Source organism: Meles meles, chromosome 9 (genome assembly GCF_922984935.1).
Source record: "Meles meles chromosome 9, mMelMel3.1 paternal haplotype, whole genome shotgun sequence".
Classification (NCBI taxonomy): domain Eukaryota; kingdom Metazoa; phylum Chordata; class Mammalia; order Carnivora; family Mustelidae; genus Meles; species Meles meles.
This window is the reverse complement of record NC_060074.1, coordinates 80378687-80401742: the sequence shown is the minus strand read 5'-3', so window position 1 is coordinate 80401742 and position 23056 is coordinate 80378687. Positions and strand designations below refer to the sequence as shown.

Below are 23056 nucleotides of genomic sequence, written 5' to 3'. Positions count from 1 at the left end.
TGACATAATGTAAAGATGAAAATAGAGAAAAACAGATTAAAGCTATTGATATCATACTTACTTCCAGTTCTGCCAATATCATTGCACTCTATCAATGCACTTGACATGTGAGAGACAGGCTAACATAGTGGATATGAATTTTGGCTCTGGAGAAAAATTACCTGAATTTGAATGACACCTATTAAGTTAGATATAACCAGAGTACCTTTCAAATAAGGTTATTATAAAGATAGAATGTGTTAATTCAAACAAAATGCTTGGCATTGTGTCTAAAACATAATATGTTCATATTGATGTTTGATTGCAAAACTATAGTGGGCATCATATATGTGATGTTTCAAAATTTTCAAACCATAAAAATTAAATCCATCTTTAATAATTATATTGTCTTTAGCTCTAACATTTTTCATTCTTTTCCCCTATACTAATTCAGTCTCTGAATTTGTTTAATAGTACAATCCTATTAACACAAGACTTTCAGGCTAATATGCCAGTACATACATGCTTTTCGATACCGCATGAATATTACAAAACCCTTTGAAATGAGATAATCACAAATATAAAGATAATTTTTAATATTTCTACTTGTTCCCTATAAATCATGTTTCACACTTTCTAGCCTATTGCAGACATCCTAATTTGGAGATCACTGCATTAGACAATACGTTCTTTATTGAAGTAGTGTCTTTATTTCCTTCCATTATTTTAACAGTGCCTAGTATAGAATCTGACATATAGAGGTAATCAATAAATATGTTACAGGAATATAAAGATAAATGAATATATGTATCTTGGAGCAGATGTATACTTTCTCAAGCACCATACATAATTAGCCGGAAACTAAATCTTAGTTAGACAGAATAATTAGGAAGGAACTAAATCTTCAAATTCTAAATCCAATGCTCTTTCACTTGTCCATCTAGAAATATAGATAAAAGTTATGCAAATATATGTACATATATAATTTTTAACATAAATACTGCTAATGGGAAATAACTTGTTACCAGGACTAATAATGCAAATTTTTGAGATATTTTACTAGAAAATTGTCAGGATTTTAAATTTCAATCCTAAGTACCTAAATATATTTTTAAAAATCTGATACCTCTTAAAAGTAGGAGAACAAATATTTTATCTGGAAAGTAGCTTTTGTAAATGATTATATATAAAAATATTAGACATGGAAAGTATGTTTGGGGAAATAAAATTTCAAGAGTGTTTTATATGTGTATGTATATTTTCTTTCTATTTTTAGGAAATATCAAAATTGACAGAAAATAATAGCAGTATGTTTCTATATGTTCTATGTCATTAACTATCTGTCTATCTCTAAATCTATTTATCTACTGACTTCCGTGTCAATCATCTATTAATTAAGCTTGTTAATAAGAAATATACATATAAATATATATGTACTAAATATATAAAAATAAAATTATTGAAGATTCAAATATTCAATTGTGAAATATTAAACATCTACTGCAGTTGAAGATAATAGTCTACCTGTTTTTAGATTCTGAACTTATGAAAATATCAGTAGGGTGTTAATGTTTATAGCTGATGCTATTGATCAGGTAGTAACAACAAATTTTACTCTGCCAATAATTATAACATTTCTCTGCAGAATATCCATTACCTCTCTGAAGTTATTTACTATTTTTTGTCTTCCATTTGAGAGTCTCTTTTCCTGCCTCTCCACTTACTGTGTTATTATACTCTCCTTGAGGATGACTTTCAACAGGCTGTGGCAAGAAGAATAGATGTGACTCCATATTCTGATGACTAAGCAAATACTAGAGGAGAAAGAGAAAATCATCAGATAATATTACTATCCTGCTTAATTTATATTCAATGAATAAATACATGAGTTCATTTTTGCCAATTTTTAATGAGAGATGATTGCTAAAATAAAAAATCAGATCACTTAGCTTCCTATCTACTGTTAATATCCCCTTGTTTTTTACTGATATTCCTCCTCCTGGTGAAAATCATTGTTTACCCCTTTCTCCTTTTAGTGAATCAATCTGCAAAACTAGCAGATTTTTAGAAGAAAAAAAAGAAACATAATTTATTTCACATTTGGGGGACTCTGCCACACAATTTGTTCCTTTTAACTTGTATTAAAGAAAGTTAATGAACTACAGTTTTATTGTGTGCACCATTTGGACACAAAACAGGCATGAAGGTTTGACAGGAAACAGTTCAACAAGTTATGTTAAATGTGATTACCTCTATTTTTGAAATGTTTTCATACAAACTGTCTTTAATAGTTTGTATTTTTAATTTAGTAACATAAGTGTTCACTATTGACTCTCTGACAAACCTATGTCAACATGTGATATGAAATTAAAACTTACAAAAGCAAAAATATATATTTTCCTTGGAATACTTATACACTTATTTTTAGAAATATATATTTCAATTCTAGTTTAATATAGTTTTACTATATACAGGTTTAATCATTAACTATTTTAAAGTAGAATGTAAAATATGAATTTTGCAAATAACATGAAATTTGCATTGCATAATTAACTGACATTTCAGTTACTCTTCTTTGTAAAATGGAAGTGTTTAAAGCATTATTATTATAAAAATTAATATAATTAACTAATACTTATTATGGTTGTGACTGAAACACAACTCAAGGCAATATTAGGCTGAACTACTCACAGCTTTTAAAATCTCTGGCAAGAACTTTAGATTCTCTTCAGTTTTCCATAAGTAAAATGTAGATAATATGGTAACTGCCTGATTAAAAATCATACTCTTTTTGTATTATGATTACATATTCATATAAAATATGAAGTTAGAAGAAATGCAATGCAGGGGTATGCTATTATCTTGTGAGTCTCTAAGGATATTTATTATCACATTTATTCTTAGCTCTACAGTTTTCATTTCTAGCTTCTGTTCTACAATGAATTATGTTGCCTTTATTCTCTACTTCAAAAAGTTACTATAATATTTTCTTAGTATAAAGACATCCTTAATCCTTAAAAATATTCCTATTCTCTCCAGATATCCAGAAGTTTGTAACTTCATTTAGATCTTTTATCCTGATTATACACACACACACACACACACACACACACACACACACAGAATACAGTCTTGGGCCAAACTGATGAGCATAGAGTTAGTAGAAAGCTCCTTACAAGTAACGCCAAAGGGCCACTCAAGGCTCCTTTCTGTTCACACATTACAAGGTGCTTTTCTCATCACCCCACCATCCCCCATTCTTCTCCTTGCAGCACAGCCAACAATTAGAAGAAAATAAATTTAGAACCACCAGCATCTTACCAAAAAATACATTAAAAGGCTTCAGATCTTTTCATTTTCTTGTATTTTCCCTGAAAATGATCTTCTGAGAAAGATGGGAAGGTAACCTACACATTATGAAATGTCTAAAGCTGAAAGCCAACCCTTTACAAATGTGTGCTGCAAAGCCCAGTGATTAGAAAATGGACAGTTTCTCTTATCTTATTCCTATAAATGAAAAACCCAACAATATATCCTAGAAAATGACGGTGCTCTTTTAGCTATAAACGACTTGCAAATAACTCATTATTTGCTTTAGTTGGAGAACTTTCACTACTCTTAATGGTTACTAAATAGAAGATTGCAAACACTAAGATTGACAAGAGCTGGAGGAAAAAAAAAAGCAAAGTGAATTGAAAGTACTAGGAAAATATCTTAATCCCTGAATTTTACTAAAATCATATATTTTACTACATATTTTTCTACCTTGGTGCAATATATAATAGGTATAAAATATGTCATTTAACTCATTTAATCTAAAGTAACTAGCTTGTGTTCAGTTACCTATTTGGGAAAAAAATGAAGATGTCTTTATTGAATACTTTTTTGATAAACACACAAGTGGGCAATAATGCAAAATCTAATCAAGTATCCAGACTTTGGTACCAAAAGAAGGAAAACTACTAGAGAAATAAAATTTAAAAATTATTCTTGGGAAGGAAACCATGATATTTGGAGGAAATATTTAAAGATTTATATACAGATTTCCTAATTCTAAATCACTGAGCATAGCCATCCATATTTTCTAGATTATGAGAATGCATGAAGTTCATCATTTGTATCCTAAGTTAAACAAAACAGAATGGACATGGACATATGCATATTAAGTCTTAGCACTTAGCAGTCCTATCTATCTTCTACACCATCCACACAACAGCTATGAATTAAAACAACATAGATAATCTTGAATAAGTTCTAAAAGTGAAATTTTCTTATTTATAAAATGGCAATTGTAACTATCAAATGAAAGAGTTGCTGAAATGATCAAATGAGATATTTTACCTAAGTTTTAGCCTTGGACCTAACACAGATTAAGTACTCAGTAATTGAAAATTTGATTAAATGTATTCATTTATGCTTAGGATTAGAAAATATAGTTTGAAAATATGATTTAAGGATGCCTTGGTAGCTCAGTTAGTTGAGCATCTGACTCTTGATTTCTGCTAGGGTCATGATCTAGGGGTGGTGAGATCAAGCCCCTCCCCCGCCCCCCTGTGTGCTGTGTGCATTGCCTCTCTTAAATAAATAAATAAAATCTAAAAAAAAATATATGATTTAGATAAGATTAATCAGACATTCAAATGATTTATCAAATTATATAATGTCTGACTCAACCACATAATTATTATAGAATTGATTTTGATGGGATCAAAATCACCTTACAAATAAAAATTCTAAACAATGATAAAAGATAATCCCGTATATGTAAATAGTGACTTCAGACTACCTGCACCAAAATTTTTTTTTCTATGTTTCAAGTTTTTATTTAAATTCCAGTTAATTAACCAGTAGTGTAATATTGGTTTCAGGAGTAGAACATAGTGATTCATTACTTACATACAAACACCATGTACTTGCACAATTTTTTAAAATAAATTAAAATAATTTTAATCCCAGAGGGTAATTGAGATATATCACATGATTTAATAAGAATTTAATTAGCATATATTATTTGTAAATCCAGGCTATCACTATTAAAACATCTATATTCTTTTCAGAAAGGTACCTATTTTCACCTTAAATTTCATAAAGATATTCACCTTTATATCTTTTGGGTTGTAAATTACCTGATGTTTAGCTATTAGCTCAACCATTTCTTTTGCTGTTCAACACAATGACTAAAGAAAATAGCATACATTGAAAATTATTAAATACTATGAAATGCACTATTATCCTGATTTCTTCATGATATATTAATTTATTCAATTCAATTAATATATTGAAAACATGGTTGAGAAGGATATTAGCTAAGTCAACTAAATTGTCTCACAAGTCTAAACCTAGAACTCGATATTTTGCTGCCGATAAACTTGAAGTCTTACATTTTCATCAGTTCTGTAGATGTTAGACTCTATCAAAACTTAAGAGTATGTCCTTTACATTCTAACTAAACTTTTTCTAATTTCATTTTTCCTTACAATGAATGAATGCATTTCTGCTTTCTAAAGGATCTATTTGGGGGTGAGATGGGATGAAGGAGTGTTGGGCAGAGAACCAAAGAAAGAAGGAGAGCAGGGTCTCGCTTCTCATGTCAAATATGAGTGGGTGACATCCAAGTGTTCTTCTGGAACAAGTTCGCTGGAACCAAGCAAGATATATTTTATCCTAGAACAGTGAGATTCATCTGGGAGCTCTTAGAAAAGCTAGATTACTGAACCCTACTCATAGATATTAAATGAAGTCCAGGATGTTGTATTTTCTAAATCTTCAGGTGATAGTTATGATCGTCTAGTTTGAAATATGTATACCAGAGAACATTTTTCCTGCATAGAATAAACTAGATAATTCACTCATAGATTATACATAGATGCTAAATGTTATGATCAATTTCCTGGCTTATTTTTTGTGGGACCTCCTAAAGCACCTAAACTCAGTATTATTCCTTTGGCATCCCTCACGTTCTATCTGAAAAGCACAAGGCCATGTGGTAGCTGTGGAAAGGTGGAGGACAAGCCTCTTTAAGATATCAATAATGACAAAAATAAAAATAGGTTTGACTATGTGCCAGACACTGAAGTAGAGAATTTCCTTATGTTATTTACTCCTTACAATAATCCTGTTCACAGGTACCCATCTTAAAGCATTTCAGCAGTAATTACATACGATTTATATAATGTGTTTAAAATAACATCTGGTATACAGCAGGGACTAGATGAATTGCAATTTTGTTATTTATAGATTAAAAACAGAAACTAAGAGAAGATAAATGTTTGGCCCAGGTTACAATGCCAGAATTCAAACTTCGGTCTTGTTCCAGAGGCTGAGCACCTTTCACCATAAAAAATTAGGATGCGGAATGATGAGAAGCAAAGGAAGAGGGGAACTCTGTCAAAAATTCTCTAGATATAAAACCAAAATACTCGTGTCCTTGAAAAAAATTTGCCAATTCCACAGTTGTCTTAACTCAAGTCAGATTTCTCAGCTAAAAATAACCAAAATTAACTCATTAAATGAAGCATAAAATACACTTATTGGAAGAGTGTTAGGTAGCTGACAGATTCAAAGGTGACCCTGTTGAATGAAGCTTGTTGAGGAACCAAAACTGGCAATACTTGGGCAAAATTCTGCCACTAAAATAGTCTGCTTGGAAGAACGCAGCTGGCTCATCAGCCCCAGGAACTTTCCACTGACAAGGCTTGGCTCATACATGGCCATTGGATGCTCACTGTGGCCCCTTCTCCTCTTAACTGTACTGCAGCTGCCTCAGATGACCTCCACGTGGTCCTGTGCCTTTGCATCATGCTGCCTCTGAATATTCTTTCTTCCATCATGCAGCTAAATTCAAACTGCCAAATGATGAGGAAAAGAATAACTACATTCCTTTCATCACTGGATATTACAGGGTTTAGTGTTCAGTTGAAAAAATAGCCAAGTGTTATATTAATGACATCATCTGTGCATAGCATTCCAGCAGGAATCTACAAATCCTAAACTAATGCTGGACTTCAGCCAGGATACAGAATGGGAAATCTTTTCAGACTGATTCCTGTCACTGTGGAGATTCCTATACTTAATGGATGATTGTATACATTATCATCCAAATCAGAGAGTGAAAGGCGGTACCATTACTAAGCATTCCATGACACGACCTTAACTAGGATTATCCCAGGCAAACCTGGATGTACGATCATCCAATTATTTAAACTGGTATACCTTTGTACGTTAGCTTACACTTTTAACTGCCTAAGAGTAATGATCTTTACCATTCTTTTTCCTCCCTGCCTTCCTTGTTCCCCCTCTATTTCTCCCTCCCTTCTCTCTCTCTAGTTATTTATTTATTTTTAAATTCTTAGGATTGTGCTTCTCTCTCTCTCTCTCTCTCTCTATATATATATATATATATATATGTATATATATATTTTTTTTGATTCTTAGTATTGTGGCAATCCAATGGAAACTTGGCCATTGAGTTACTTCAGATGTTCCAGAATATTAGCACAGTTATTTTCAGACATCTGATATTATAACCAGTGGCTGAGGTTGGGGGGATGAGTTCTTAATTACTTTTCAAATAAATTTTGATCACTGGATCTGGTCAAAACTGTTAGTAGAATTCTGTGTACTTCCTGAGAAACAAACATTCAGTCAGGCTGAATAAAGTATCCTCTCTGCTTTTCCAGACTAGGGTGGATGTGTAGCACGAGGGGAGTTGAGAGAGAGGGAAAGAGAGAGAGAAAGAATGATTTTGCTATGTGTGTGCACGTCTATTTTGCCTGTGTCTATGAATAGATACCATACTTATTTTATGTAGTGTGCTGAAAGAAAAGAGAAAAGGATCTCTCATAACCTATAGTTTCAACAGTTGATAAGATTCTTAGTGAGTCAAGAGAGTTGGCATGTTTAGTGCCTGGGAGGTGCATAATTACTGCTTATAGCACATGTGAATTGAATTGATACAGAGAGATTTAACATTATCAGTAAACAATATGCTGGGTTTCCAATTTTTTTCTTACATCATCAAATTACATTTAGAGCTATGTTAGACACTGTACAAAGAGGAGCAAATTGTTTTATTCGTATTGTTATTACTATTACTACTACTACTATTATTTACTTCAAAACCCTTTACCATGGAATTATATGGTAATAGATTGTCTTACATGTTGCTCTCCAGTAGAGCAATATGTAATATGCTACATCTGAAATTTTATTAGTATCATTCTACCTGAAAAATAGTCTCCTGAGTTTTTGAGTAGCAGCATGTATCATAGTATCAACTCCTTTAAATCCTGATCCATTAAAAACTCTATCTATATGTTGTATCAATAATTTCACAGTGATTAGCAACAAATAGAACAGTTTGTGTTTACTTTATTCAATCTGCACATTTTCTCTAAAATATAATCACAATTTGTATGGAGGAAATTCCATTAAATTTTAATAAAACTGTGAAATTTGAGTCTCAGACATTTTTTGACTTTTTTCTATAATGTGAGCTATGGCAATCAAGCAATAGAGTTATATTTCACAACTTCATTATTCTTTATTTCATGTTTTAGCTATTCTTGTGTTAACAAATAATGGTCCATCCATTCCACCTTTATTTTGCTTAATAATGTAGTCCATGAAAATGTACATCAAATTTAATTATAAATTAACTATGTCATTAAAATAAATTGGGCATTAAGATTCATAAAACTACTTGGTTGAAGATACTTAGATGAACCCAGAACCATCAACTTCAGTAATTAAAACAGACACAGTTACAGCCAAAAATGATAGTCTAGTAAGGTATACTTGGACACCAACTCCATGTCAGTTCCATTTTGCTATATACACCACATGTGACTAATGCAGAAAATATTTACATGGTGAAATATAAAATAAAGTTTACAGCAAATACACCATAGATATGTCACATGTTTATACTGCCTGGTCAGTGAAATTTTAAAGCGACTTTTAGTTAATAAAACTGTAGTAACTATATTTAACCAATCAATTAATCCATGATTATTTACTATACTTGTCTATGTAAGAGCAAGAGGAAATGCTATGCCGCCCCCTGGTGTAAGTATTAATGTTGTAACACTAGAACAGCAGTGATCCAAGACCTTGGCAAGGGAATCCGAGCTTTGGAAATCATTATTGAAGAGAGTTAAAAGAAATTCTAAGCTTTCCTAAAGAGTCATCTTCCTAGGAGTACAGGGTACAGTTCCATGAACTTTACAAGTCAAAAGGATAGCTGATATCTGAAGATTTTCATAGGATTTTAGTTCATCTCCTAGAATATTCAAGCCCCAACCCTACTTAAAGAAAGAGACTTTATGAATCTTGGAATGGCAGTAAGTGTGCAAAAGAATCATGAGAAAATCAAGAAAAAGGAAATACTGATATTGTTCAATACCAAAAGTGTCCAAATTATGTATATTTATATACTGAATTTAATGAGTGAGATTCTAATACAGATCTGAATGTTCCAGTATGAAATACTGTTGATAGCTACCACCATTTATTTAAAGTTTACTATGAGTCAAACCTGTGTTAATTACTTTTCATTTAATTTGCAACATATTTTCTAGGTAGGTGTTTTTATCCTCCCCACTAAACATAATATAATTGATAGAGAGATGAATTTGACCAAAGTCATAAAGCCAGTGACTAGCTGTGGTAGATTTCTCAGGTATAATCAATTATCTCTTTTTCTTACTGACATAACACTGATTTTATTGGGATAAGTGGTGTGCCCAGTTTAATTAATCATGTTTTTTAAAAAAATCATGTTTTCATCCTTCCCACACTTAGTAGTGGTTCTATAGCATAGCTCCATCAAAAGAGAGGTAAGCAAACAATGTTGGGTAGGTCTTCTTAAAAAAAAAAAAAATTCAAATTTTTGTCCTTCCTCCTTTACTCATTGCTGCTCTAGATTAGAATATACATGTGATGGCTGGAGCAGTAACCACTTTAGACCTGTAGGAAAAATACAAATAAAATCAAAGTCTTTGGTTTTAATCTTATCAACCCACTTAAGGTCAAAAAAGATCTACTTGAATATTTCTATTATATAAAAAATTAAAACAAAAATATTTAGGTAGCTAATATTTGGGGTTTGGTTACAAACAGCTCCACTCACTACATCCAGATACAGAGGTATATCCAGGATTTGAGCTCAGATCATCCGCTTATAAAGTGTTTGTGCTTTCCATCACTATTTAAATATGACAGTATTTTGATGAAGACATGAAGACATGTTACTGGATGCAAGACATAATCCTGGAGTGAAAACAGTTAGTCTCTTCCCTAGCATGAAGGTACTTTGTCTCCCTAGCATGAAGGTACTTTGTCTCATTTCAAGGAGAGGTGATATCAAGTTTTGAAAGATAACCTTACAATATTTCCACTGACACTCCTTCAGAGACTACTGGACTATATTACTTGAGATGCTTTCATTAAATAAAGACACAATCCATATTTTATCCCCTCTTCCTGTCCTTGACCAGTTGTAGGAAAATAATTCAGTACAAATCTCTCATCATTAAATCCATTCCTTCTCTGCAACTGATCTTATTCTTTCCCAATAATTTATTGCCCAAAACTCTCCTACTTTCCACACTCCATCTAAGGTGCCTGACAACTCCTAAAGCTCTAGACCTCTTCCAAAGTCTCTCCAAATTTGCTCGCACTACATAGAATTCTTTTATTTTTATTTTTATTGTGTTATGTTAGTTACCATACAATACACTATTAGTTTTTGATGTAGTGTTCCAAGATTCACTGCTTACATATAACACCCACTGCTACGTAGAATTCTATAGGTGTTTCCTATCTGAAGGACACAAACAAGGCAATTTAAATGGGTTAATCTTTAAATTATTATTAATACATTAACTATTTTATGTATTGTTATTATTTTCTTAAATTTTGAGAGAAAGGTGAGAGCAAGGGTGGGGGCTGGGGAGAGGCAGAGGGAGAGGAAGAGAGAGAATCCCAAGCAGTCTCCACACTCAGTGCAGAGCCTGAAGCAGGGCTCTATCTCACCACCCTGAAATCATGACGTGGGCCGAAACCAAACCAGATGCTTAAACGACTGAGCTACCCAGGCACTTCTGAATTATTGTTAATACTTTAAATCTCCAGTTGCTGAATATGGGAGGAAATCTACATAGTAGGACTAACCATGCCCCTCTGCCATAACACTTCAGCAGGGTTCAGGAGAAAGCTCTGAGGCTCAGAGGAGGGCCATGCATAATTCAGTCCCACAGAAAAAGTCAAAGGTAAGCCCAAGAACTCCGGCTGCTTCTCTCAGAACACCTACCTCTCTGTCAGCCTCCACCACTTCACTTCTGCCATGAACTGCACTGGGATTACCAAAACCAATTTTATCCTACTCTCTATCCTCAATGGTATCAGTTCCACAAGAAGTCCAGAATTTCCAAATTCTTCATTCTCTGGACTTTAATCTCCATGTGATTCTGTTATGCCCTCTTTTATGATACAATTCTCTGTATTTCCACATGTCCTAAAACACTTGGACTGTGCCTTCTTGAACTCTGAAATGTCTGGTATCAATGAAATCTCTATAGCTTTAGACTTTCCATTGAATATTCTCTTCACCTTTTTGTTCCAACTGAACTGTCTCTCTTGGAAAAATTCCCCTGTATCTCTCTCAAGAGAGATGTTTTATCTCTCTAAATCCTCATATTAATGTGCCAGTCCAGGAAACATGTTTTCCTTGTTCCATCTTGATAATTCTTGACCATTCTCCTTCCCTCCTTCATCCCTGAAAAGTCCCCAGCTTTGGATCTCATTTCCTTGAAATCATCCTCACTGATAGCCTTGCCTCCCACCTGTTCGCAACCATCTATTCTCTTGTCATATCTGAGAAAGAAAAAAGCAGTCCTTGGGAACTATCACCAAGGAGCTTATCTGGATCTAAGAGTAAAGTGTGGTTTTCTCTTATCAAACACCAAGAGTTTCACAGACCACTAACATCAGACAAGTTTGTCTATATGCATGATGGAACAGAAGAAAAAAAAAAGCCCACTCAGCAATCATCTTTGAGGACAAACAAAAACAAAAACAATGTTTTTGTTACCAAACATCCCATCTGCCAGCCAACATAAGCAAAAACTGTGGGGTTTTGTTGTTGTTGTTGTTGTTTTGTTTTGTTTGTTTTGTTTTGTTTTTTACCAACTATAGCTTTAGCCCCCCTCTATTCTTGGCCTCCTAGATAAGAAGTACTGAGATAACCAACCATAGAACGGGCCCATCTTTCTCATAGTATCCAGAATAAAAGAGTGATTTAATCAACTCTCTACAGAATCATTTTACCCAATCTCAAATCCTATAAACCAAGTCCTTATTCCCACTTCATGAGATGCACCATGACTCCCCATGGTGTGCAGTTTACCTTGTTCCAACAAGCACCAGTGTGTCCAACCTGGTTCAGCTATGTTTCTAGTTGTTTTTGGCTGGTGGACATTGACAACATTCTGTATATTTTTATGAAACATTTTTGTTTTGTAAAACTTAAGTCTTTCATTTTACACAGCCACCTTTTAAAGACTATTTTCTTATGTTAGACTACCAGATTATACACTCTCAATATAGCTCAAAATATTTTCTCATTTAAAGATAGCCTATCTCTCTTCAAATACAAAAATGCACGTGTGACTATCTGTTGAAGCTGAACAGAGAAGAATAGCATATTTTACATAGTTATAAAGTTTTTTTGTGGGGAGGTAAGGGAATTGATGGAAGATAGATAGATTGTAATCCAGGCAAAGATTTAAAAGAAGGTTATATATTTTTTTTATAAAATAACAGAAACATTCCAGAATAATGTCAATCAATTTTCAACCTAAATAGTTTAATAATGTCAAGTTCACCTATTTCCAATTAAATCCAAATATGATTAATGGTTCAAATATTGAGTCATCTTATTCTAAAAGAGATATAATTAACTGATCTTTAGTATATCATTCAGAGTTCTCTAGATAAACAGAACTAGTAAGAGAGATAGGTAGAAAGGTAGATAGATGGATAGATAGATGATAGATAGACAGACAGATATAGATAGGCAGACAGATAGATAGATGATAGACAGGCAGATAGATAGATAGATTTTATATGTTAAGGAATTAGGAAATGACTCTGTGATTATGGGATTTGTGGGGCTTCTGTAGAACAGTCCAGGAGGCTGGAAACTGAAGGCAGGATTTGCTGCTTCAGTCTTGAGACAGGACTTCTTCTCCAGGAAATCTCAGTTTTTGCTCTAAAAACCTTTCAACTGATTGCATGAGACCCATACACTTTGGTTTAGGGTAATCTCTTCTACTTAAGGTCAGTGGATTGTAGACATTGACTACATCTATAAGATACCTTCTCATTTAAGATTCTTATATCTAGAAAAGTATGTAACTTTCCTGTAATGGTGTCACACCATTGTGAAAGAGTCCAGACTACTATGTCAGGTAACAGATTTTGTTTACTTTGAAAACCAGGATTAATTTTAATTATTTATTACCCCCATTTTATCTTATGCTGTGATAGAAAGTGTACTGTAATATATTTATAAAATTAAGAAAACTTGCCAGTTGAAAACACCATCATACTATAGTATATGTGGTAAATATTTCCTCAGAGCCAAAGAATAATTTAGAATGAAATAAAACCAATCAAATGGTTTCAGCTACAATTCTTAGAAAGAAAAATTAAGAAAATTATATATCTTATATTTTGTAGTTAGCAATTTAAAAAGTGATATACATAACTTCTTCATGAGGCTGCAGTACACCATAGATTAAAATTGCTATGTTTTTGTCCATCTGGAAAGATTACTCAAACTCCTAATATAAAGCCATTGCCTAAAATAGTAATATCTCAGTTAAACAGTGTCACTGGAGGAAATTACTTCTACATTGAATTATTATAATTATTAAAAATATTATTTCCCTTGTGCATAATACTTCTAAAAAACTTTTCCTAAATATGTTACATTAACTAAGCATGTTTATTAAAATTGTAAATTAAAGAATAAAATTATATTCAGTATTAATTTTTAAAAGGACCCAAACCAAGAAATTACTGAAAATACCTGTAGCCTGAGCAAACGTTTGTAATTTTCAAATGCATCACCATCAAATTACACATTTCTGTATTATGATAGTATGCCAAGAGGTATGATCTAGAGAATACTTTTAAGCAGTTCAACCAATATATGGCAAACAGATACTATACAAATATGAATATGCCAAAACTTTTTTGAAGACTATCGTACAACAAAGGGCACATGCAGAATGGTGAAAATGTTTCTGTCTCCCTATATGTAAAATTTGGTTCTCAGACTCTCAGGTAGGAAATTCAAGAACCTTCATTGGTCAAGAAGGTAATGTAAGTAAGTAAAAACCTAAATCACTGTAAAGAGCAGTGTAGGCAGTAGCAAACTGCATTCTTCTTTGAATAGTGTTTAAAGCCAAATATTTTAAAACATAGTGCATCCTAAACAAACTACTTCTACACCCTGAATTTGGCCCTGAATACAACCATATGGAAACTTGGATTAGGTGGTCTCAGGGCTCTTGTTGATCTGTGTTTTCAGTAAAAATGTAATTATTATCAATAACCTCATGAGGAACTAGACGTGATGACAAGCTATCATGTCACTATTTGAATTTCAGCTATCAAAAGTAATTTAATTAATATTTACCATGCTAACAAAGGTATGTCAGCTTTATGGTTATTACTTGACAACATTTGCCTAAAAATGTTGCTTACATTCTTGAGCAGGTCATAACAACAATAATTCAATTATAAGTTATTTTTCTTACTTAAAGAATATACTCTAAAAATGCACATTTGTAGAGTTTTGCCAGAATAAAAGATAAGTATAGCAAAGAATATATGACACATTAGGTTCAGAAAAGTGAGACACAAGATGGTCTTTGATACTGAATACATAATAGTTTAGAAGAAATTTGGAAGAATATATAATGGACTGATTATGAGAATGAGTTTATAAAGTGGGAAAGTTTGGGTATTTATTAAGATATCACCCTAATCCATCATCACCCCTAACCTTCCTTGAGGATATTAATCTAACAATGATAACTTTTCATCAGCATTAATTCAATAACTGGTCTCTTTAGTCTTATGTACAATCTTAAATATGCCACATTAATGGGTTTCAATGAGTGGAGAAACCTTTTAAATTACATTCTCTATGAGATATAGAAATTTGCAAAGAAATGACATGAATAATGATGTCAGATAATGATAATTAGAACAAAAGGCCATATAACATATTTCAAAGACTCTTAGTGAGTTCCTGTACACACAAAGGGAAAAAATCCAGAATTTTTTCATCCTTTTCAAAATGAATACATATGAAAACGTCCTGAGTGACAAGAAACCTGAAAACATGTCAAAAGAAGTGAATATTTTTTCAGCACATTCAAAAATGAACAGGAGTGTACATGAATACATGTTAATGAATAATACTTAACACATAATTCCTAGCACAGAGCTTGTGGTGCCTAGAGTAGTGCTTTGTAATTGAAGCATCTCAATAAATCTAAATGAACTACATAACAAATATGTTGAAAACTGATTAATAAATCAATACTTCTTTTCTTCCCAACTCTGGTATTTAATATATTGGAAAATGAGGGAAGTCTACATAAACAGGGCTTAGGCCAGATAGAAATTATTGATGTTTGCATATTGGAGGATGAGACTTAAAACATTTGAATTCAAATTATACTGTGAATCTATTTCTCTACACCTGAAGGCAAGTGGAAAAATAGAGTGCCTTCAAAAAACAGATAACACCAACACCATCTCTTTATCAATGCAGATAGTAACTTACCAGTTTCTATGGAATCCCTAATTTAGTATCTAAATTATAAAAGAAATATATCTGAAATTAGGAAATTGGGATTATAATATTGACTTACTGTATGACCTCAAAATCACCACTCAATTTTTTTTAATTGCATAGTCTGTAAAATAGACTTAATATTCTTATGAGATATAAAAATGCTAACAAAACATAATGAACAAATTAGTAATGATTTCTAAGTTTCCAAATGCCATATTAGAAGTGATCAAATGTATATTTAAATTGTGTTAAATATATAAGTATTTTATATGAAAGGTTTTTAAATATATAATTAGGATAAAGAAATTTTGCAGCTCAATTGACAAACATACATATAACAAAATGTTCTTCTCCAATAAACAATTTTATACACAATGGTTATATCTGAGGGATAATCTAAGGAAAAAGAATGAGGCTACATGGACAGTAAACTTTATTCATTGTCACTAAACCATATAACTTATTGAAACATATCCTGGAGCACTCATAAAACATTCGCTTATCTCTTATTCCATGGAATTAAAGCTATATCACAGATATGATGCTATTATAACAGAAATCATGACAAGTAGAGTGACATTTCTCTTTACTTGTAAAACACTACAAAATGAAGATGCGTGTATTTTCAGTTAAAATTGTCGAGGAATTATTTAAAAGCTCAGAAATAAGGTCAAGATTAACAACAGGCTTAATCTTTAAGTATCTTTTTAAAATTGTATGTGTGAGGGATATAATATGACCTATAGAAAGACTGTACAGTTTGATAATCTCCTCAGTATAAGTAGCGGGATTACATTCTGGATTTTAAGGCTAAGCAATTAATCAATTCATTGAAGCCTGAGGTAACTTTTTTCTATAAGTAACTTCTAATTCATGAAAGAACACTGTATTAACAGTTATAAGCTATGTTAAATTCTTCAGTAACTTTGGCAGATTATAAATCTTTTAAAAGTATAAACTAAAAAATTGTGCAGAATATCCACTAGTTATCCAGTATTGAAAATAACTGGAATTTCAATGGAAAGATCAAAGCACCTTTTCTTGAGTGGTTTTAAGCTGTCCTTTCCTGAAATAAGAATAAACACTTGAAATATTGTTAAAATTCTTTTGACTTAATACTCTTATCAAAATGCAAAAGTGTGACGATTTTTTTAAAGGCAAAATTAAAAACATGTCAAAATCAAACAGACAACAAAGTAAAGAGGGTCTGATAATTTTTTACTTTCTAAAAGTAGGATTAAAGAGTATAACCACATATTCTTACTTGAAAATGTTCAAAATGTAGTATATGTACATTTTTAAGATAATATTAGTGTTTCTTCTTAAAGTTCCTAATCCTGAGAAGTTTCAGCTTCAGTTTCTGTTTTCAGCTTATAGTACACTTTAGCTTACACTAAATTTTCATAGCATCCTAAGTTTTGTGAAGGATACATTATTAGGTAAGTCTAGATAGTTATTTAACTAAAAACATTTATGAATATGTTCAGATCTCTTCTGCTATACTTAAAGACAGGCATTACTCTCATTCTCCTTAATAACAAAATCATCAAAAGACATATAGAAAACAAATATATGACATATATTACATTGTAAAGTAATAGTTTCAAATACAGTTGGGCCATGTATGAAAATCTGTGTAATTTTACTAAGTGTAAATCTCTTACATGGGAAATACAAACTTGGGCAGTTTATAAACACAGTCTAGAAGGATAAGCTATTAGGTTACTGTCAGCCCTTTTTCTATAACTAAAAGAAATATGATAAGAGCTATTTCTAACCCTTCTTCCTCCAGTTTTTTTGTTCCAATATTTGCCCATATTTAGATTTATTCATCTCAATTAATAGCTGCTTTTCAACACATATTTTAATCCCAAACTTACACTGACAAATCTAGACTTTAACCTACCTTTTGTCAATATGAGTGATAAAGAACCAATTGACTCCAAACTCACAGCAAACAAATCTGCATAAGTAAACTGAACCACTGTTAGAAACCTAAGGCTGATTTAAGAATATGTCTGAAGTTAGGAAATTGGGATTATAATATTGATTTACTGACTTACTGTATGACCTGAAAATCACCACTAATTTTTTTAATTCCATAGTCTGTAAAATAGACGTAATATTCTTATGAGATATAAAATTGAGATATTTTTGAGATATAAAAATTACCAGAATTTTCACAAGTTCTGGCTTGTCAACTTTTTTTTAATCCTATATACTCTACTATGTTTATCTTTTTTTCTTTTTCTTTTACTTACAGGATCATTGTAACTATAGAGATCTTGCTGAGTAAATCTGCCTTTTCCACAAGTAAAATGATTAAAAAAACAAACCAGTGCATATTTTCTTAAATTGAAGAGTGCCCCCCACCAAAATATTTACCTTCCCACACAGTTGAGTTCTTTAAGAAAATAATTAGAACCAAAACAATTTTAGTAATCCCCATAGCCTTTGCTTACTGCTCTGCATAATACTCCAGTAAGAAAGACCACAAAAGAGTATTTTCACTTTCTTTTGTTCAACACCAGTCTTATCCACAACAATAAAAGCAACAAACTAACCCTGACTGTTTGCATCTTAGATAAATTGAGAGGAGGATTCCAATAGATTCCAGGGAAAAAGAAAAAAAAATCAAATGTTTATCAATGCCAGAATTCACTTAAAACTTCAGAAGAGAATTTTTCATTTTTGTAAAACATCACAGCACTTTTTAAAAAAATATGTAGAATCATATTTTAAAATATGGACTGAGTCTGTCCTTAAACTTCTACTCTATCTAGTCAGGCTCAGTAACCACTTTGTAAAATAAGGGGTGAGGGGGTGCTCAGACTTTAGTGGTTGATATATATATATATACATATATATATATATATTTGCATATTACCACCTTATTCTAGCTCTACTCTCCTTGCAGTACCTAAACTTAATGAGCTTTTCCTCTACTTCTTTTTTTTTTTCCCTTCCTTTTTGAAGTGTACACTTCTCAAGAGTCAGCCCACAAGGAGGTTTTGTGACTAAGAGGGGTTTTGTTAGCAAAAGTAAGAGCTATTACCCTGCACCATCTCAATGCTCAGCACATCCTCTCCACCAATCAGGAGTGCTCTTTCGACTAAGATGCTGAAAGACGAAGCTCTGTGGTCCAGTGAGAACCTCCCAGCAATTGCATGGATTCTATTTGTCTAGCATACTTCCTAGTCGCTCTGATTGTGACAGAACGCTCGCCCTTCACATTTATCTCTAACCTCTTTTGAGTGAATAGCTTAAAGTGGGCGACAAGGGGTTCTGGAGTCACTCAGTCAAGCTTAGTACTGGCAACTTCTCACTAGAGAAGTTTGCTGCCAGTCCTTCAGGAGACAACCAGAATGCGAACTCCTTCTGAGACCATCACTCAATCCCGCCACCTAACTCGGCGCCACCAGTCACATGTCTCCCTGTTTCCATCAGAAACACCCACATCCTCATTCACCTTCAGCCTCAGAAGCCAAAAGATGTTAGAGGGTCACCTGGGGTGAGCGTGCTCTTATTTTCTTTCTTAAGAAAAGGTCCTGTTGACACAATCTGCTTCCAATAAGGAGACATGGAGGTAATCTCCAGCATTATGGGGTGAGGTGTTGAGAGTCCAGAGCATTGTCGAAGTGTCCACCAAAACCACGGATCACAGCTTCCTTAGGATTACAGCCTTTTTCTCCATCTACTTCTCACCCCACACCCACAAGATAGGTAAATTGATATATTATAAACCAAATTGAGACGCAACACCTCCAAAATTTCACAGTAACCTCAATCCTCCAAATGCCCTCTTTAGGGAAGGGGGGAGGGAGAAGGAGAGAGGCGGGGAGAGAGAGAGAGAGAAACAGAGCTATTACCAGAGTTTTGTTCCCGTTCTTGCTGAGAGGGCCCCGGAAAACTCCCTTGATGTTGCGAAAGTGTCCGTTGCTGAGATGCGTGGAGCTGATGACAATGTAGTAACACTCCATGGGGCAGCCGCCGCCTCCTCCACCGCAGCCGCGGCTTCCATGCACCTCGCGCCCGCAGCCGCAGCGCGCCGGAGCCCGGGCAGGGTGGGCTGGGGACCCGCCGCGAGGGCGAACCGCCGCCTCTCCCGCACGCCGCGGGGAGACAGACTCACTACACCCCTCTGCCGTGCGCGCCGAGGCTCCTCCGCCTCCGCATGCTCTCGGCGCTCTCCCTCACAGTCTCCGTTTCTCTTCTAATTCGCCCTGGGGCGACGCGCCCCGCGGGAGGTTCCCGGGCTGGGAGGGGCCGGCCAGGCAGCAGGACCCGGCGGGACTCAGTGCCGGCGCGGCGGCCGAGCGGAGCCGGGCAGCGGGAGCCGCCCGAGCGGCAGCGGCGGCGGCGGCGGCAGCAGCATCCCCCGCGCTCGGCGCCCGCTCTCGGAGTTGCTGCTGCTGGCAGGCATGAGTGTTATTATAGTGAGCGGCGTTGCCGGTCCATTGCACTGAGCCAATGGCAGGGAGCCACTGGGCTGATACTGAGAGCTGTCAGAGGAGTACATCTGTCACCCGCTGCCTTCCCCCGCCCTCCCCCGCCGCCGCCAGGACCCACGGCCGCGACGGTCCGGGCGCGAATGGGAGCGCCCAGCGAGCGGGACGCCCCCCGCGCAGCGCCGCGGCCGCCGAGGGCCAGGAACGCGACGGCCACCGCGGGCGGGCGGCAGAGCGACCCGCGACTGAGAAGTGGGAGACTCCTCTAAGGTGGGGGCGGAGGGGAACAAGAAGAGACGGAGATTTCTTGCCTGCCAGTCGGGAGTGGGGGAGGGGGGAGGGGGGATAAATAAATTAATAATTCAGTACCAAAGCCGACCGCTTCCAACTGCAGCGTATCCAGGCAGGTGCCAGCAGCTGCTTCTCTCCCCAGATAGTTGCTACCCATTGGATTTGGCTTATTTGATTTTATTTGTTTTTAATGTATTTTTAGTATGGAGGTTGGATCCTGTTCACAATCATAGAGAGAGAAAATGTTCCCTTCCCACCACCACCACCACCCATTTGTAGAGATCACAAGTGCCTGTGTTGGTAGTTTGGGAGGTGGGGGCCAACAGGGTGAGGTGGAGGAGGGAGTTGTGGCTATGTGAGTGGAAGTGGATAGAAGGTAAAAAAGGCACTCCTGGTTAATGTGTTCCTGGACCTGGCGTTCCCCTCACCCATCTCCCCTGAGAATCTCGGTTCTTCCTAAATTGCCAAAGCTGAAGGGAAAGGCATGCTTTGCCGCAAAGATGCTGCTGCCACGAGCTTGCTTTGCATTTCTCTATAGTTCTTTTCACACTACGGAGTGGTATAACAAAAAGCGTTTGCCCTAGAAGCGACCTGATTGGAAAATCTCCTGCAAAGGAACTAATGGGTTAAGGAATTAATGGGTTCCTAAGGGAAAGTAGGGGATAGGGTCTGCTGCGTTCCCTGAAGACAGATCATCAGGCTGGTTTTTAAGGGGGCAAGGCAACCATCCGCCTGGATGTGCCCTGCCACCCTCCCTCTCACCCAGTTGATTCTCTCTTTGTGTAAGTTTAACTCCTCTGAGGTGGTAGGGTGAGAGCATCCCATCAGGTATATATACGACTCATTAGTCCGCACTTAAAAAGATCGATAGCAGGCAGTGGCACGCTGGGAGATGGTGCCTTCAATGGATTTGCTGAAGGCTTTATTTTCCTCCTGCCTTGAATGGCTTAATTGGTTAAAGCAGATTCCAGACATTCTGATGCTCCTATGTCAGAGCAAACTACACTTTGATATAACCTGTGTTTATCTTGTTTATTTGAAGGTCGAGATTTCAAGAAATTCCATTCTGGGTATCCCACACACAGGATTTAATATAGCAGTGATTCTGCAAACTACTATATGGTCCTTAAAATGAGTCTGCCAGTTCGATATCACTGTTTGAAAGAGGAAGAGAAGGGAGAGAAAAAAGTATTTATAAGAGAGGCCATAATCATGTGAGTAAATTAGAACTTATAGGGGTAGAAGAAGGAAGTCCTAGTTTCATCTAAGGGAAATTCTCCATGTGCCATGCTTCAATTCAAACAAAGAAAAAAAAAGTTGATGTGGATTGATCATAGCTCATTATGAAGTGTCACAGTTATTTAGAGGTATTGGCTAAATTTCTCAGATATCCACTTGGGGGAGTCTGGAAGTCTTGGGAGAAAAAGAGAGCAAGAATTTCTAAAACTTACATACTCCATGGAACAGATCACCTAATAATTTGTTAGAATACAGTATGAACATGATTTTATTAGAAAAAAATTAAATATTCTCCACTAAATATCATGTGGAAATTAAATCCATTTTGGTACTTATCATTACAGCTATTTTTATTTATTTATATTTTGAGGATGCAGGCATTCTCTGTACATATTATTTTGGGAACAACTATTGACCTGTATGATTTACATTACATCTTCTGAAGTTTTGGAAACTTGCAGTTATTAGACACAAGATAAAAATCTTTGCTATTACTCAACCAAACCAAGGAATCTCCTTAGGAAATGGAAGAAGCCTCGTATGTGAAAGAATCAGATAGTGTGTTTTCTTGTGTATGCAATCACAGTAGCCTAAGCTACGTTTTTTGAAATATTATGCTCTCAAAATACTTCTGACAAGATGTTCAGATCTTTATCTACACCATGAAGCTCAATTTCCAGTTCAGGAAATAGGAACATTTATAGGAATTGTCCCATGGAACAGAATATCATTCATATGGAAAGTCATATTATATTTCTAGCAGCAAAGTTTATATAGTATATATATCATAAATATCATATATGTGTGTATATATATATCATAATAACAAATGTCAGCGAAATATTTTAATCTCTGAAGAGTCACTTCACTGTCAGAATAGGTTATTTTTGCTACTTACATGCATAAGGGTATGATGAGGTGACTTTAGATTGTAACATGTAAACCTATGTATAAATGGTAATAAACACACCATAGATTTGCTGCTAAAACATGAAGAATGAGGACAGTTATAAAAGAATGTACATTTTTTTGCATAAAATTTGTCCTCATTGTTTCTCTACACATAAGGTAATCTATCTCAAAATTACCTCATACTGAGTGCGATCAGTAAGATTCTGTATCTACACCTTGAACTTAAATAGCCATATTTCAGAAGAGAGTGCAGCTTCCTTTTGTTTACTCTTATCTCAATTGAGTAGCAACAGCTATAATGATCATTCAAATA

At 34.8% G+C, this 23056-nt stretch overlaps 1 protein-coding gene across 1 annotated transcript in view; it reads right to left on the bottom strand.

Moving 5' to 3' along the window:
* The window catches only part of ZNF804A (zinc finger protein 804A), a 303228-nt gene extending 282999 nt beyond the window's left edge, over window positions 1–20229 (bottom strand). Inside the window, exon 1 of the mRNA XM_046018080.1 lies at window positions 19723–20229. Within this exon, the coding sequence (XP_045874036.1) occupies window positions 19723–19833 (111 nt within the window). The 5' untranslated portion in view covers window positions 19834–20229. The remainder of the gene's footprint in view (window positions 1–19722) is intronic.
* Window positions 20230–23056: the final 2827 nt, after the last annotated feature.